Genomic DNA, 15046 nt, shown 5'->3' with positions numbered 1-15046 from the left:
GGAGGACCGGACACCAACAGCAGAGCTTTTCAATCCCAGGATGCTCCAGTCCTTCCCCTATACCCCACCCACAGCCTGGGGCACTTCAGTTTTGTTAACAAGCCCAAGGCAGGAGTAGGACAGGAGAGAAGGAAGACTGGTACACTGAGGAATCACATTCTCACGCAGAGAAGGAAACAAGTGACCAAGAGGAGAAGCCCATAGAAGCCAGATGAGTCAGGGTGGGTGCCCTGTGGACCCTATGGACTTAGAGAGAGTTAACGAAGGTAAGTTTTACCATAACTGTCCTTTTCTTCTTCAGGGTCCATAGGGCTCCACAGGGAGACATTGGAGATGTCCCAAAGCAGTTCAAGGGCGGGAACGCTCCTGAGCTGATAGGAGAACCCTACGTCCGAAGGAGGCATCCTGAGAGTCAAATGTATCAAAGGCATAAAACCTAAGAAAGGTGTGGACAGAAGACCAGGTGGCCGCCATGCATAGCTGTTCAGCTGAGGCGTCATGCTGGGCTGCCCATGAGGGACCCACAGAGCAAGTAGAATGAGCAGAGACTGTAGTCGGCACAGGAAGCCCAGTCTGCGGGTAATCCTGTGAGATAGTCATGCAAAACCGTCTATCCAGAGTGTTTGTTAGCTGGCCATCCCTTCTTATGGAATCCATTAAGGACAAAGCGGGAGTCAGATTTCCTGATGGAAGTAGTACGGTCAAACAGAGATCTTTAGAGCACAGACCACATCGAAAGAGACCTCACCTGCCGAGAGGTCTGGTGAATTAAAGGCCGGAACCACAATTTCCTCATTCAGGTGGAAGGAAGCCTGGGCATGTTTGAAAAACAGTCCTGTCGAAATATTAAAGGGGGGGGGGGGGGGCGACTGGAAAGCACCCCTAAATCAGATACCCTACGGGCAGACGCTATGGCCACAAGAAAGTCTTCGCAGTGAGCCATTTGACATCCACGGATTCCAGGCGTTCGAATGGAGGCTCCTGAAGTGCTTTGAGCACCACTGACAAATCCCTTGGAGTCACAGGAGGGACAAAGGGAGGTTGTATACGTAGAACACCTTGCATGAAGGGGTGAACATACGGTATAGGAGCAATTATGTGCTGAAACCAGATAGACAAAAGCAGAGACCTGCACTTTGAGAGATGCTAGACGGATGCCTAGGTCTAGTCCAGCCTGAAGAAAGGCCCAAGAAACTTTAAAGACTTGAGGGACAGTTTCTTGGAGCACACCATTGGAAATATGTATGTCATTCTGCGGTAAATCCTGAGCATGGTCTGGACCACAGAGCTGGAGAAACCAAAAGCCATTAGAATGGATTTCTCAAGAGCCATGCCGTTAAAGACAGACAGACCCAGGTCCAGATGTAGACATGGACCCCAAGACAACAGGTCTATTGGTAGAGAAAGTTGAAGAGGAGCGTCTATGGAGAGCCTTTGAAGATCGGAGTACAAAGGACGTCTGGGCCAAGCCGCAGCCACTTACAGGACTGTGCCCCCCTCCTGTCTGAACTTCCGAAGCACTCGAGGAAGCAGGGATACTGGAGGGAAGACATATGCCAACTGGAAGTTCCATTTTACCGATAAGGTGTCTATGAAGGCTGCGTCTGGGTCCTTTGTACAGGTTCCATAAACTGGAAGTTTGTGGTTGTGTCTTGAGGCCATTATATCCACTCCTGGAAGAACCCAATTGTCCACCAGAAGCTGAAACACTTCTGGATGTAGAGAACATTCTCCTGCGTGCACTTCGTGACGGCCGAGGAAATCCGCTTCCCAATTGAGAATCCCCGGAATGAACACTGTGGAGATGGCTGGGAGATTGTGTTCGGCCCATGTGAGAATGCGGGAACACATCTGTCGTTGCTGATTGACTTCGGGTGCCCCCTTGATCGAGGTAGGCCACAGCCGTGGCGTCGGACTAATTGGACTGGCCTGTTTTTCAGAATGTTCTGAGCCAGAGTGAGAGCTCTGTAGATGGCTCGAAGTTCAAGGATATTGATTGGTAACACTGCCTCGACTGAGAACCATCGGCCCTGGAAAGAGAGCTGGCCGGTTACTGCACCCCACCATCGGAGGCTTACGTCCATGGTGAGGAGAGCCCAGTCCGGGATACAAAAGGGACAACCCTTGTTCAAATGGGAAGTCTGAAGCTACCAGGCTAAGGACAGGTGAACCTCTGGGGTAAGGCTTATCATCTGGGATCTGAGCAGATGGGGTAGCCCGTTCCATCTGGAGAGGATCAGGTGTTGAAGGTGGACACCTTTGATCCTGAAGCCTGCATTGCAGAGTTAAATTGACACTCTGCGATTGTGGAGATGTCTGTGTAGCCTGTGCTGCAGTGCCAAAATCTTGTCAGATGTTAGGAAAATTCTCTGAACTTGAGAGTCCAGGGGGGCTCCCAAATATACCATCCTTTGAGAGGATATCAGGGAAGACTTTTTCCAGTTGATGTGGTTTAATGCCAAACTTGGGTGAAATGAAGTAGTCGGCCTCCCACCCTGGCAGCCCCCAGGGAGAGGCCTGCCCCATCAGGCTGTAGGCTTGTCCTCAGACTTGGCAGGTGGACGTCTAGTAGCCCAGGTTTGTTTGGCCCTAGGCTTGCAGGCCTTGGCCGAGGTCTGTTGCTGTGGAAAGGACTAGCCCTTGACTTTGTCTTGAGGACAAAAGGACTGAAAGGATGACGTCCGCGACTTTGTATTATATGCAGAGGGCAGGAACGTTGTCTTGTTAGCCGCCAAAGTAATCACAATTTTATTTAATTCTGGACCAAATAGGATATCTCCTGCATAAGGCAAAGACATAAGAGACAGTTTTGATTCCGAACCTGCTTTCCAGGAACGTAGCCAAAGGAGATACGTTGGGCCACTACCGAAGTGACAGATATCCTGGAGGCCAGGAGAACTGTATCCACAGCAGCTTCACCTAAGTAGGAGGCTGCACCTCTAATGTGAGATATGCAGGACAGCTGTTCCTTCGAAGCATCAGGGGGAGAAGTCTCTTCTAGGACCCGTGCCCAACTATCAATGGCTTTTGCCACCAAGGCCACGCAGGCCATAGCCCTAGCAGGACGAGTAATAGCTCCTGTAAGAGTATATAGATTTATGACAAGCTTGTATACGTCTATCTGTAGTCTCCTTCAAGGTAGTTGCAGTATGAATGGGCAAGGTGGCATTTTTAACCAGAGTTGTTACATGAGAATCCACTGCTGGGGGAACTTCCCATTTCGTACAATCAGTAGCTAGAAGAGGGTAAAAGGAACTGAACAGTTTTGGAATTTGAAACCTTTTACCGGGCATATTCCAAGCTTCACTCATGTGATCAGCTAGCTGGTCAGAGTGAGAAGCCTATGGTAAAACCACCGTTTGTCGCTTAAAAATTGCATTTTTCCTTAGGAGGGGGTTCATTCTTTTCTATTTGTAGAATAGTTTTACAAGCTCTCACAAGAGCAGGTATATTTAGTTTAGAGGGTGGAGAGTGAGAGATCTGCGTCTTCTTCCTCCCCACATGAGATCTCACAATCAGATAACTGTGAGATTTGGAAAGATATAGTACGTTTAGTAGGTAAAGGTTTATCTTTTTGCAGCATTTGCTGAAAAACCGTAAAGGTATTAGCCAAACTCTGTACTGAAGTAGACAGTACATTACCCATGGGGGGGGGGCAAGGATTTTCGGGGAGTACCTGCTGTGGCCATCCCATAGGGGGGAGCTACCACGAGGACAGCTATTTGGTCCACAATCTTTCTCAGCACCTGAGAAAAGGCTGCTCAGGGTGGGTCCTGAGGAGGAGACACCGGGGCTGATGGGCCTGGGGCTGTGTTACAATACAGAGACCATCCTGAATGAGGTACTCTGTAGCTAAGCCTGCAGAACAGGACTTACAAGACACCAGAGTAGGAGGTTCAGCATCAGGCTGCTTGTTCTTTCCTCTGCCAGTCATAGCCACAAGAATAATAGAATACACAGTATGATACAGTGCAATGAACACCTTGCAGTATGTTTAATATGGCACAATTTAGTGTGCCACCGCGCTATATATGGCACAGTGTAGTGTGCAACCGCGCTTTATAGTATGCGATAGTCCTCACAGTTATATAGCAGATGTGCGGTACAAGGAACCCCCAAATACCTTAGTATGTCAGGGTATAGTAGAAAAATAAGGGACAGGTATAACTGACCGTATAGAAAGTAGAGATTAGCGCTAGTACAAGTCACATACAAACGCAGAAAAAAACATTACATGTCTGCAATGGGCACTAAAATAAACTACACAGACCACAGTGGCTGGTAGAATATAGCGCTGTATAACTTGGCCCGTGGGAGAGGTATACAGGGAGACTGAACCCACCGTTTCCCGGAGATCTGCTAGCCTAAAATGGCTGCCATGCATCTGAGGGGGCGGAGGTTGAGTGAGGAGCAGCTCAGGGAACACCAAGACCGCAGTAGAAAGGCGTCCTGAGCTGGGGGAGGGGCTGCAGGGAAAGCGCCTTATCCCCTGGCTGACGTTAACCACCGGGTTCCCCGGCCTTTAAAATATGCCTTTGCGCCAGTAACGTTATGCCCCAGTGGTCTAGTGGCGTTGTGGTGTCCGGGAAGCCTGCTAGCTCCCCTCGGAGCCCCGCCGGGAGTACCTAGCACAGGCTTAGTGTCACGGCGCCGCAGAGGGGTGATGGGACAATAGCAGACGTCCGGATGACAGTCTGGTGCTGCTCGCCAGTTTGTACAAAAAAAAAAAAGAAAAAGAAAGTAAATAAAAGCATAAAAGCAAAGCTTGGGCTGCTTAATACAGCTCACTGTTATAATGGTGGTCCAGCCCCTGCCAGACACCAACGTAACTGAAGTGCCCTCAGGCTGTGGGCGGGGTATAGGGGGAAGGACCGGAGCACACTGCTGGTGTCCAGTCTTCCAGGTCCCTCCTACAACCAATGTCTCCCTGTGAAGCCCTATGGACCCTGAAGAAAAAAAGATAATAAACGTTACAAAAATTTACTAATTACTTTCAATCCTATGTCTGTCTTTGTAAATAAGTTACAGAAAGGGGGTTGATTCACACCTGCAACTCCAAGCAGTGCTTCTGCTTCTCTGATATCTGGTTCTTCAATGCCAATTTTTCCTTTATCAGATTCTCCAGGGACAGTGTATTCCAGTCTAATTTCAATTCTTCGCAACGGGCCTTCAACTTACAGAGGACAAAGAAAGACAACCTTTACTGAACGTTTTAAATGGTCATGTGTTTCTCAGATATATTGTTCCAGTTTGGATTCTACTTATATAATTAGCTTATAACAGATCAGTTATTTTACTTACCAACTGCAAACTGCGGTTCCTCAGTTCACCATTTTCCTGCTCCAGTTGCCGGCTCTGTTCTTTCAGCTGTAGATTGTGAGCAGATATCTCCTTCTGGGCCTGGATGAGATCACTGTAAGTCAAGGCCTTGACACCCAACTGTGAGGTAAAAAAAAAAAAAAAAAGTATATCCAGTACAAAATAGATTAGTTATTTGAATTTAACAGTAAAAATGCATGCATAATTAAACTGCATAGGTTGCTGTTAAAGTTGAAAAAACAAACTTAAATATAGTATTGCCCAATAGGTGAATTTATTGATTTTTACTAATGCGCTCCTCCACGCTAGCTGGCCTAGGGGCTGCTATATGCAGATGTTGTACCAGGACTCTAGGCAATTCTGCAATAGACACTGAATCAATTGAACTAAGAAATGGGGAAAGTCTCATCACAAGCAGCTATCTCGTGATTGCAGCTTATGATTGCTCTTCTGTTCATATCCTCCAACTAAAAACTCTATTTCTAGCAAATGTAACAACTAATTTTTTCTTTATTGAACTGCCACTTTCAGGAAGACGTCCTATTTTAAGTATCAGTAGTAATGTTTTTAAATCATATAATTAATTTTTTTTTTAACTATCCAATACAAATAAAGTTCACCAAGACAAAATATTATCCTGCATTCTGCCGATATTCCATATTTCAAATGCAAAAAGATACCCTACTGCGCTTTATGTTATCAGTCACCAATTTGTAATTTCATACAAAATGTCCACAACATTTTTGACCCAGATAAAAATAACAGGTATGTATTTCAGTAAGCCACTTAATTCCTGTGTAGTGTATTTAATCATTATTGGTTCTTAATCAGATTCAAGTTGTGCGACTGCAAGTATTTGGAACCAGGTAGCACTTTATGGAACACTCAGGCCTGACATTTAAGTGATAACTGTAATGAGTCCGGTGACCTTACAGTAAGCGGAGACAGGATTGGCACATACCTCATCAAGCTTCTGCTGAAACAGTTTCTTGATCTCCTCCCTTTGAGCCTGGCAGTGAGTGAGAAGCTGCTGAGCAGCACCAAGAAGATGAGAATTTTTCTTCTAAACAAAATAAAAAACAGACTTGAATGAAAAAGGAGGTATACAAAGAATGTAGACAATTAACAAAAATTAATTGTATGAATATGGATTTTATACAGCTGGTCTTGTGGAATACAACAAAAGGCCTCATTATCCAACTTCTGCTGTAGAAGGTACAGTTTGGTATTACAAAGATAATTTGGCCACCAATAGGTGCTTTTCCAGTAACATTTAATGTCTTACACACGCACACAATAATGTGAGTGTGTATACATAATTAATGCAATAATTAATCCTCCTAGAAAGTACTACTGCATCATTAACGTGGCATCACTGACAGCACTGCATGATACAGTCACTAAACATTAGGCGGTTATATGAACAGAGGGATGAATGCAGTTACCTTTTCCTTCTCTAACAGATGCTGCAGTCCAGCTTTGTACCGAGGAGTCTTCATGTAAGACATAAGTTGAAGGTACTGCATTCTGAAGGAGTCTGTGACAGAAGAGTCAGTAAGGGGTAAGGGGTAGCATGTCACTTAACACCCTAGAGTTAAAGAGTGAATTGAACCAGTAACAACCTGCTCACAGTTTGAATACTCTTTACTTCCACAATAGCACCTTCCTACAAACAAGCTAATGCTGGAAATGTGACAGTATTGGATTTTATATTTTTACTTAAGTAATAGAACCAACAGTGGCTAATGCAGGGTACACACTGGCCGACATATATATAATATTCAATTTAACAGCCAATATATTATGCCCCCGTCAGCCAGTGTGTACAGACGTCGTTCACAGACATATTGCGTTGTCTGTGCAGCACAGCCGATGGCAGATATATCTGCTCATCGTGCTGCGTGTGTATGGGCAGTCAGCCATCCACCCATATACTTGCTGCACAGAACGCTGGGGAGGGGGTTGTGACGCGACCCCTGGCCAGCGGTACCACAGATGATGGTTGTTCAGTGTGTATGAACAACCATCATTTGCAGATATATCTGCAGATCAGGCAATATGCAGATATGTCAGGTGTGTTCCCACCTTAAGAGTTCACTGCAAAGATGAAAAGATTTGTTGGCAGCAAACAAAGGCCTAGGCAGAGCCCAAAATACACATTGAAATGGAGAACAAAGTGACAAGAAAAGAGCAAAAGATTCATTTGAAAAACTGGCAATTGTTATAATGGCTGCAAGATGTTAACATAACAGAAGAGATGGATATTTATGGGTTAGAACGGAAAGCTACACGCATATTACCGATAATTTTGAAGCAACGAGAGAGGGCTACTATGATTTGTTACTAGAAATGTTTGTCCTGGGACAAGACATTTCATCATTCAATTAGACAACTGACTTCTGTGGAATAACATAATATCCTATATACAGAATATGCAATGCAAAAATCACATGGCAAGCTACAGCTATGCTTTTATCTAATATGGTTTGTTCTCACCATTAATTGCCATTACAGCAGTGAAAACACAGACGCATGCCTACCACTCGAGCAACAGATGAGCAGGTGTATAAAAGTACCATTTACATCTGTTGCACACTGACACGTCTGTGGACACTGTACAAACAGTGGTCATTTTCTTTTCAGTAAAGTTTCCATTGCTTTGACCATTGCCAGAATACTGGCATTTGAACAGAATTTTACCTGAATTTCATCCGAGGGGGAAGGAAAATCAGAGAGGAAAGAAAGGGAATGAAATAGCAAGTGAGGAAAAGGAACAGAAAAGCAAAAGGAAGGAGAGGCAAAAGAAGAAATAAAACAGCAAGGGATGTTTAAAGAGGGGAACTAGCAACAATACAAATCAAAAGTGAGCGCTATAAATGCATGGACCAACCAAGAAGAAAAAGGAAAACAATGAAATGAAAAAGGTAGAAAGGAGAGTTAAAAGGACAAAAGCTTGCGAGTAAGAAATGTAATCATACAGACTAAGTAAAATGACTGGAGTGAAAAACATTCAAGAGATGAAAACTTGTAAAAGCAACTGTTCAAAGCAAAGAACAGCATGAAAAAACACTGTGGGTGTAATCAAAAAAGGAGAGTTATGGTAAAACTTACCTTTGTTAACTCTCTTTCTTTGAAGTCCATAGGGTCCACAGGGAGACAATAGGGTGTAGGTGGGACCTGGGGGAGCGGACACCAACAGTAAAGCTATTCAATTCCAGGATGCTCCAGTCCTTCCCCCTATACTCTGCCCACAACCTGAGAGCAACCCAGTTTTTTTTTTTTTTTTTTAACAAGTCCAAGGCAGGAGCAGGATAGGAGAGAAGGAAGACTGGTAAGCTGAAGAATCACACTCTCACACAGAGAAGGAAACAAGTGACCAAGAGAAGACACCCAAAGAAGCCAGGAGTGTTAGGGTGGGTGACCTGTGGACCATATGGACTTAGAGAGTTAATGAAGGTAAGTTTTACCATAACTTTTCTTCTTCAGGGTCCATAGGGCTCCACAGGAAGACAATGGGGATGTACCAAAGCAGTTGTTCAAGGGCAGGAACGCTCCTGAGCTGATAGGAGAACCCTACACCCGAAGGAAGTATCCTGAAAGGTAAATGAATCAAAGGAATAAAACCTAAGAAAGGTGTGGACAGAAGACCAGGTGGACGCCCTGCATAGCTGTTCAGCTGAGGCGCCATGCTGGGCTGCCCACGAGGGACCCACAGAGCGAGTAGAATTAATAGATAGCCAGCACAGGAAGGCCAGACTGCATGCAAGCCTGTTTGTTAGCTGGCCATCCCTTCTTGTGGAATCCAGAAAGGACGAAGAGGGAGTCCGATTTCTTGATGGAAGTAGTACGGTCCACGTAGATCTTCAGAGCACGGACCACATCCAAAGAGGCCTCACCTGCTGAGAGGTCTGGTGATTGAAAGGCCGGCACCACAATATCCTAATTTAGGTGGAAACGAGAGACCACCTTGGGAAGGAAAGCTCGGTTGTGTTCTAAGAACCGCCCTGTACCGATTATAGATTAAAAAGGGGGAGCGACATGAAAGCGCCCCCGCTAGAAGAAACAGTCTTCGCAGTGAGCCACTTGACATTCACTGATTCCAGGGGTACGAATGGAGGTTTCTGAAGTGTTTGGACAACCACTGTCAAATCACATGGAGCCACCAGAGGGACATAGGGAGGTTGTATACGTAGAACACCTTGCTGGAAGGTGTGAACATCTGGCATAGGTGCAAGTCTGCGCTGGAACCAGATGGACAAAGCAGAGATCTGCACTTTCAGAGATGCTAGGCGGAGGCCTAGATCCAAACAAGCTTGAAGAAAGTCAAGAATCCGAGACACCTTAAAAACTTGAGGGTCATTGTTTCTCGGAGCACACCACTGCAAATATGTATGCCATATTCTGTGATAAATCCTGGCTGAGGCTGGTTTATGTGCCCTGCGCATGGTCTGGACCAGAGAGCTGGAAAATCCTTTAGCCATTAGGAGGGATGTTTCAAGAGCCAAGCCGTTAAAGACAGACTGGCTAGGTCCGAATGTAGACATGGACCCTGAGACAACAGGTCTACTCATAGAGGAAGTTGAAGAGGAACGTCTATTGAGAGACTCTGAAGTTCGGAGTACCAATGGTGTCTGGCCAAGCCGAAGCCATCAACAGGACTGCGCCCCCTTCCTGCTTGAACTTCCAAATAGCTCGAGGAAGCAGGGATATTGGGGGAAAGAGGCAAGCCAAATGGAAGGTCCATTTCACTGACCATGCATCCACGAAGGCTGCGTTCGGGTCCCTTGTCCTGGTTCCATATACTGGAAGATTATTGTTGTGTCTTGAGGCCACATCCGGCAGACCCCATTTTTCCACCAGGAGTTGAAAGACTTCTGGATGTAGAGACCACTTTCCTGCATGCATGGTCTGAGGAAATCTGCTTCCCAATTGTGAACTCCCAGGATCAATACTGCGGTCCATGTGAGTATGTGGGACACTTGTGCCATTGCTGCCCGAATCAGAGTGCCTCCTTGGTGATTGAGGTAGGCCACTGCCATGGCGTTGTTGGACTGTACTTGTACTGGCCTGCCCTGAAGAATATCCTGTGCCAGAGTGAGAACTCTGCAGATGGCTCAAAGTTCCAAGACATTGATTGGTAACTCTGCCTCAACTGAGGTCCAGCGGCCCTGGAAAGAGTGCTGGCCGGTCACTGTGCCCCACCCTCGGAGGCTTGCGTCTGGGGTGGGGAGAGCCCAGTGCAGGAAACAGAAGGGGCGACCCTTGTCTAAATGGAATGTATGTGGCCACCAGGCTAGGGACAGGCGAACCTCCAGGGGGAGGCCCATCGTCTGGAATCGAAGTAGATGAGGTATCCCATGCCACCTGGATAGGATCAGGTGTTGTAATGGCCTGGAGTGAAACTGAGCAAACTTCACCATGTCGAAGGTGAGCACCATTGATCCCAATTTCTGCATTTGCAGCGTGAATTAACTCGGCGACTGCGGAGCAGTCTGGGCACTCAGTGTTGTATTAAGGAGATCTTGTTTGTTGTATCTAAACCAGAGTCTCCAAGAGGGCTCCTAAATGTACCATTCTTTGAGAAGGTGTCAGGGAACACTTTTTCCAGTTGATCAGCCACCCGTGCGTTTGTAGGAAGGTAATTGTTAGCAGATGGCGGTGAAGAATCTCTGGGGAGCTGGCCAAAAGCAAGAGGTTGTCTAAGTACGGGAGTAGTCTGATCCCTTAACGATGAAGGGAAGGCACCATAACTGCCATGATTTTGGTAAAGACCCGTGGGGCCGTTGAGAGGCCAAACAGTAGAGCCTGAAATTGGTAATGCTGCTGTAGGGTAGCAAACCGGTGGTATTGTTGATCAAAAGGTGCTATAAGTACATGTAGGTAGGCGTCCTGAATGTCGATAAAGACGTACGACCTGCGGGAACGCGCATCGTTCATCATTTAGGTAAAAAAAATGGACGATAAAGTGAACGACTGAACGATAAGGATATCGTTCAGTCGTCCACTTTAATCGCTCAGTGTGTACGCACCTAAAAAGGAACTTAAACGTTTTGGAATTTGAAACATTTTACCAGGCATATTCCATGCTTCGCTAATGTGATCAGATAGCTGGTCAGAGTGAGGGAACTCTAGTAAAACTACCTTTTGTTGTTTAAAAAGTGGTTATTTTTTTCTTCGGAGCGGGACCTTCCTCTTCTATTTGTAAAATGGATTGCACAGCTCTCACAAGAGGGTATATTTAATTTAGAGGGTGGGTCCTTATCTCCTGAGACGGAGTCAGAGTGAGAGAGATCTGCGTCTTCTGCCTCCCCAGATGATATATTGGAAATCAGATAACTGGGTAGACTGGGAAGATAACACAGCACGTTTAGTAGGTTTAGGTAAAGGATTTTCCTTTTGCAGCATTTGCTGAAAAACTGTAGAGGTATTAGTCAAACTCTGTACTGAGGTAGACAGCACGTCTACCCATGGGGGAGGCAAAGGATTTGTAGGGAGTACCTGTTGTGGCCATCCAAAAGGGGTGGTTACCACGGGGACTGCTAAGTGGTCTGCAATTTTTCTCAGCACCTGCAAAAAGGCAGCCCAGGGTGGGTCCTGAGGAGGAGACACCGGGACTGATGGGCCTGAGGCTGTGTAACAATTAAAACAAAGACCATCCTCAATTAGGTGCTGTGGGGGTAAGCCCGCTGAGCATGACTTACAAGATACCAGAGTAGGAGCAGCAGCATCAGTCTGCTGGTTTTTCTTTCCTCTGCCAGACATCACCACAAGAATAATAAAATACACAGTATGACACAGTGCAGTGAACACCCTGCAGTATGTGTAATATGGCACAGTGAAGTGTGCAACTGCGCTATATAGTGTTAGACAGCCCTCACAAATATATAAATGTGAGGTACAATGAACCCCCTATACTTTAGAATGTCAGGGTAAATTAGAATAAAGGGAAAGGTATAAGCTGACAGTATAGAAAGTAGAAATCAGCGTAAGCACAAGTCACACACGAAAAGCAGGGGGAAAAAAAAACCACTATGGAAGGTATTCAATTCGTTTTGCACCCGCAATGCTTTTTCGCATGCTGTACTTTTCGCCGCCATCGCGTATTTTAGCCGCGGAAACTTGTTGTGTGCGCCCCAGCTATTCGCCGTATTCAATTCCAAAAGACACAAAGACGCAAGCTGGAGGATGCAAACGAGGCGAAAAGTGCTGACAGAATTGGGGAAATTAGCCCGACACCCCCTAAAAGATGCACTAACATTGGGGATCAATGTACATGCCCCCGAATAGCCCTAATAAAGCTATTTGGTGTACTTAAGGTGTGTAAATTTCTTCTAATTAGCGTCTTTGCACAAGTGGTGAAGAATAGCATTAAGCAGTTTATTTTGGTGAAAGTAGTCCTGTCAAATTTGGGGTACTTGAAAATGGGTGCAAGCATAGTTTAAAGTCGCTAAAGTAAAATTTCTTAAAACGTAAAACACACCTGATATCCAAAAAACACCTCACCCATACTTGCAGACCCCCAAAAGTCTATTTCGCTAGTTTTTAAGTTTGTACTCCCACTTTGCAGTTTTTCACCCCATTTTTCAAAGTGATTTTTTGGGGTGTTCCTCTAATTTTTGAAGTTTTTTTTATGCAGTTATCCTTTGGGGGGCTCACCCAAGGGTGCAGAGTGGTTTTCTCACCTTTGCACCCCAAAAAAGCTATTCTACACTTCTTTTCTCCACCTAGAGGCAAATCTTTTTCGCCTATTACATTGCACTTTTGCATACGCGAAAAGCGGACAGAATTAAATACGGCGATACTTATCAGACAGACGAAGAGTCGCAATTGGCGAAACTTTTTCGCGGATCTCGGCTTTTCACTTCTAATTGAATACGGGCCTATATCTGCAAATGGCACTACAATCAACTACACAGCACACAGTGGCTTTTAGGATATAGCGCTGTATAACCTGGCCAGTGGGAGAGGTATACAGGGAGACTGGAACCAGCGTTCCCGGAGACCTGTAAAGCAGAAAATGTCTGCTGCTCGTCTGAGTGGGAGGAGGGTGATGGAGGAGCAGCTCAGGGAACACCAAGACCGCAGGGGAATGGCGCCCTGAGCTGGGGGAGGGGCTGCAAGGAGAGCACCTTCTCCCGTGCTGACGTTAACAGTCAGGTTCCCTGGCCTCTAAATATGCCTCTGCTCCAGTATATTAATTCCACGGTGGTCTAGTGGAGTCGTGGGCGCACCAGTCTCCATATCAGTGCCTCTGGTCCGTTTCCTGAGACCGGAGGCTAGACTGCGGGCCCCCTGGATTCCGGGCTGCAGTCTGCTAGCTAGTCCCCCTCAGAGCCCCGCCAGGGTGACCCAGCTCCTGCTGGACACAAACGAAACTCAGTTGCCCTCAGGCTGTGGGCGGGGTATAGGGGGAAGGACCGGAGCATCCTAGGATTGAAAAGCTTTGCTGTTAGTGTCCGGTCCTCCAGGTCCCACCTACACCCAATTGTCTCCCTGTGGACCCTGAAGAAGAAAGTAGAGGTTGACAAATATTCAAACACAGAAAGCATGCAACAACATAGAGACAAAAAAAGTAAGACAGAAAAGCAAAACAAACAAAAAAAAAATGAAGACGACATAATGGGCAGAGAGCCTTTGCTCCAGCCTGGGAAAAGGTGGCTAACTGCGTACACCCAAGAGGCCTGGCAACCGAAAGCAGCTGCAAAACAGTGAGGTGACTTAAGACTGAGGCCAGAACCTTCAGCGACGAGAACTGAAGCTAGAGAAAGGGCATTTAACAAATAGGTCAGACGTTATGCCCGTTTCTCAGATATACAAGTCTACTTCAGTAGTACAAATGTTGGTCACTCACTGATATCTCCCTATATTATGGAACTAGTTACCCTGATCATTTGAACATTTGTAAAAATGTGATTAGGTCACTGTATGATTACTGGAATCATCTCTATGGGTCAAACTCAAGTGTCTCTCCTGCAATAGATAACAGTCTTGTCACAAAACGTTACCCTTTTGTCAAGTAATCTTTCCAATAACGGTTTTTACATAGCTCATGATGTGCCATGGTTCTCTCCATTCATGGCAATTTTAGAGTATTTAAAAGGTAGAATAGAATAATTGCGCACTAGACAGTGTAAATGGACGGGATGGACTGCACTTATAGAGAAGAGTGTCTGGCCTTCTACAAGTAATCAAAGTAGACAGATAAATGCACTCTGTAACCCCTTTCTGTTTGTGCAAAATGGCGGTATGTATAACAAAGAAAATGATGATTTACGATAGTTACTTCAATGTCACACAGGTTGCATAAAAAGTGAAACAGGTGCAATGGTAATAAACAATGCTGTTTACTGGAAGCAGGTGTAATAATAATAAATGTTGTTGCTGACTAGGTAGATCCGTCAGAAACGGTTAGGTTTGATACTTATGGTGCATAAGGTGCAGGCTACACATGCAAGATTATGTGGAACCAGTTATGCCTGGTTGTAATTATTACGTCCAAAATAAGGATACGAAAAGTTGTGCTCAAGAGGTTTTTTTTCATTTTCTTTGTTATACATAATGCCATTCCGCACAAACAGAAGGGGTTACAGAGAGCATTTATCTGTCTACTCAATTTTAGAGTATGATCTAAATCCCACCCAACACAAGGACATCAGTTTCCATCTCAACTGCTCCTTAAACATGTAATCACTCTCCTCTCTGGAGCACAAAGCAGGAGATTTCCACT

At 45.6% G+C, this 15046-nt stretch overlaps 1 protein-coding gene across 2 annotated transcripts in view; it reads right to left on the bottom strand.

Moving 5' to 3' along the window:
- Nucleotides 1–15046, bottom strand: part of DOT1L (DOT1 like histone lysine methyltransferase) — a 207492-nt gene that overhangs the window by 63982 nt on the left and 128464 nt on the right. For both annotated transcript variants that reach the window (XM_088459839.1, XM_088459840.1), the window contains 4 exons: nt 6765–6856; nt 6281–6382; nt 5302–5439; nt 5048–5173 (listed from right to left, as the gene is read on the bottom strand). In XM_088459839.1, coding sequence (XP_088315965.1) covers nt 5048–5173; nt 5302–5439; nt 6281–6382; nt 6765–6856 — 458 coding nt within the window. The remainder of the gene's footprint in view (nt 1–5047; nt 5174–5301; nt 5440–6280; nt 6383–6764; nt 6857–15046) is intronic.

The sequence above is a fragment of the Taudactylus pleione genome, unplaced genomic scaffold, assembly GCF_031769625.1.
Source record: "Taudactylus pleione unplaced genomic scaffold, aTauple2 ptg000938l, whole genome shotgun sequence".
Taxonomy (NCBI): Eukaryota; Metazoa; Chordata; class Amphibia; order Anura; family Myobatrachidae; genus Taudactylus; species Taudactylus pleione.
The sequence above is the reverse complement of the archived record's forward strand: the minus strand, read 5'-3'. Positions and strand labels throughout refer to the sequence as shown.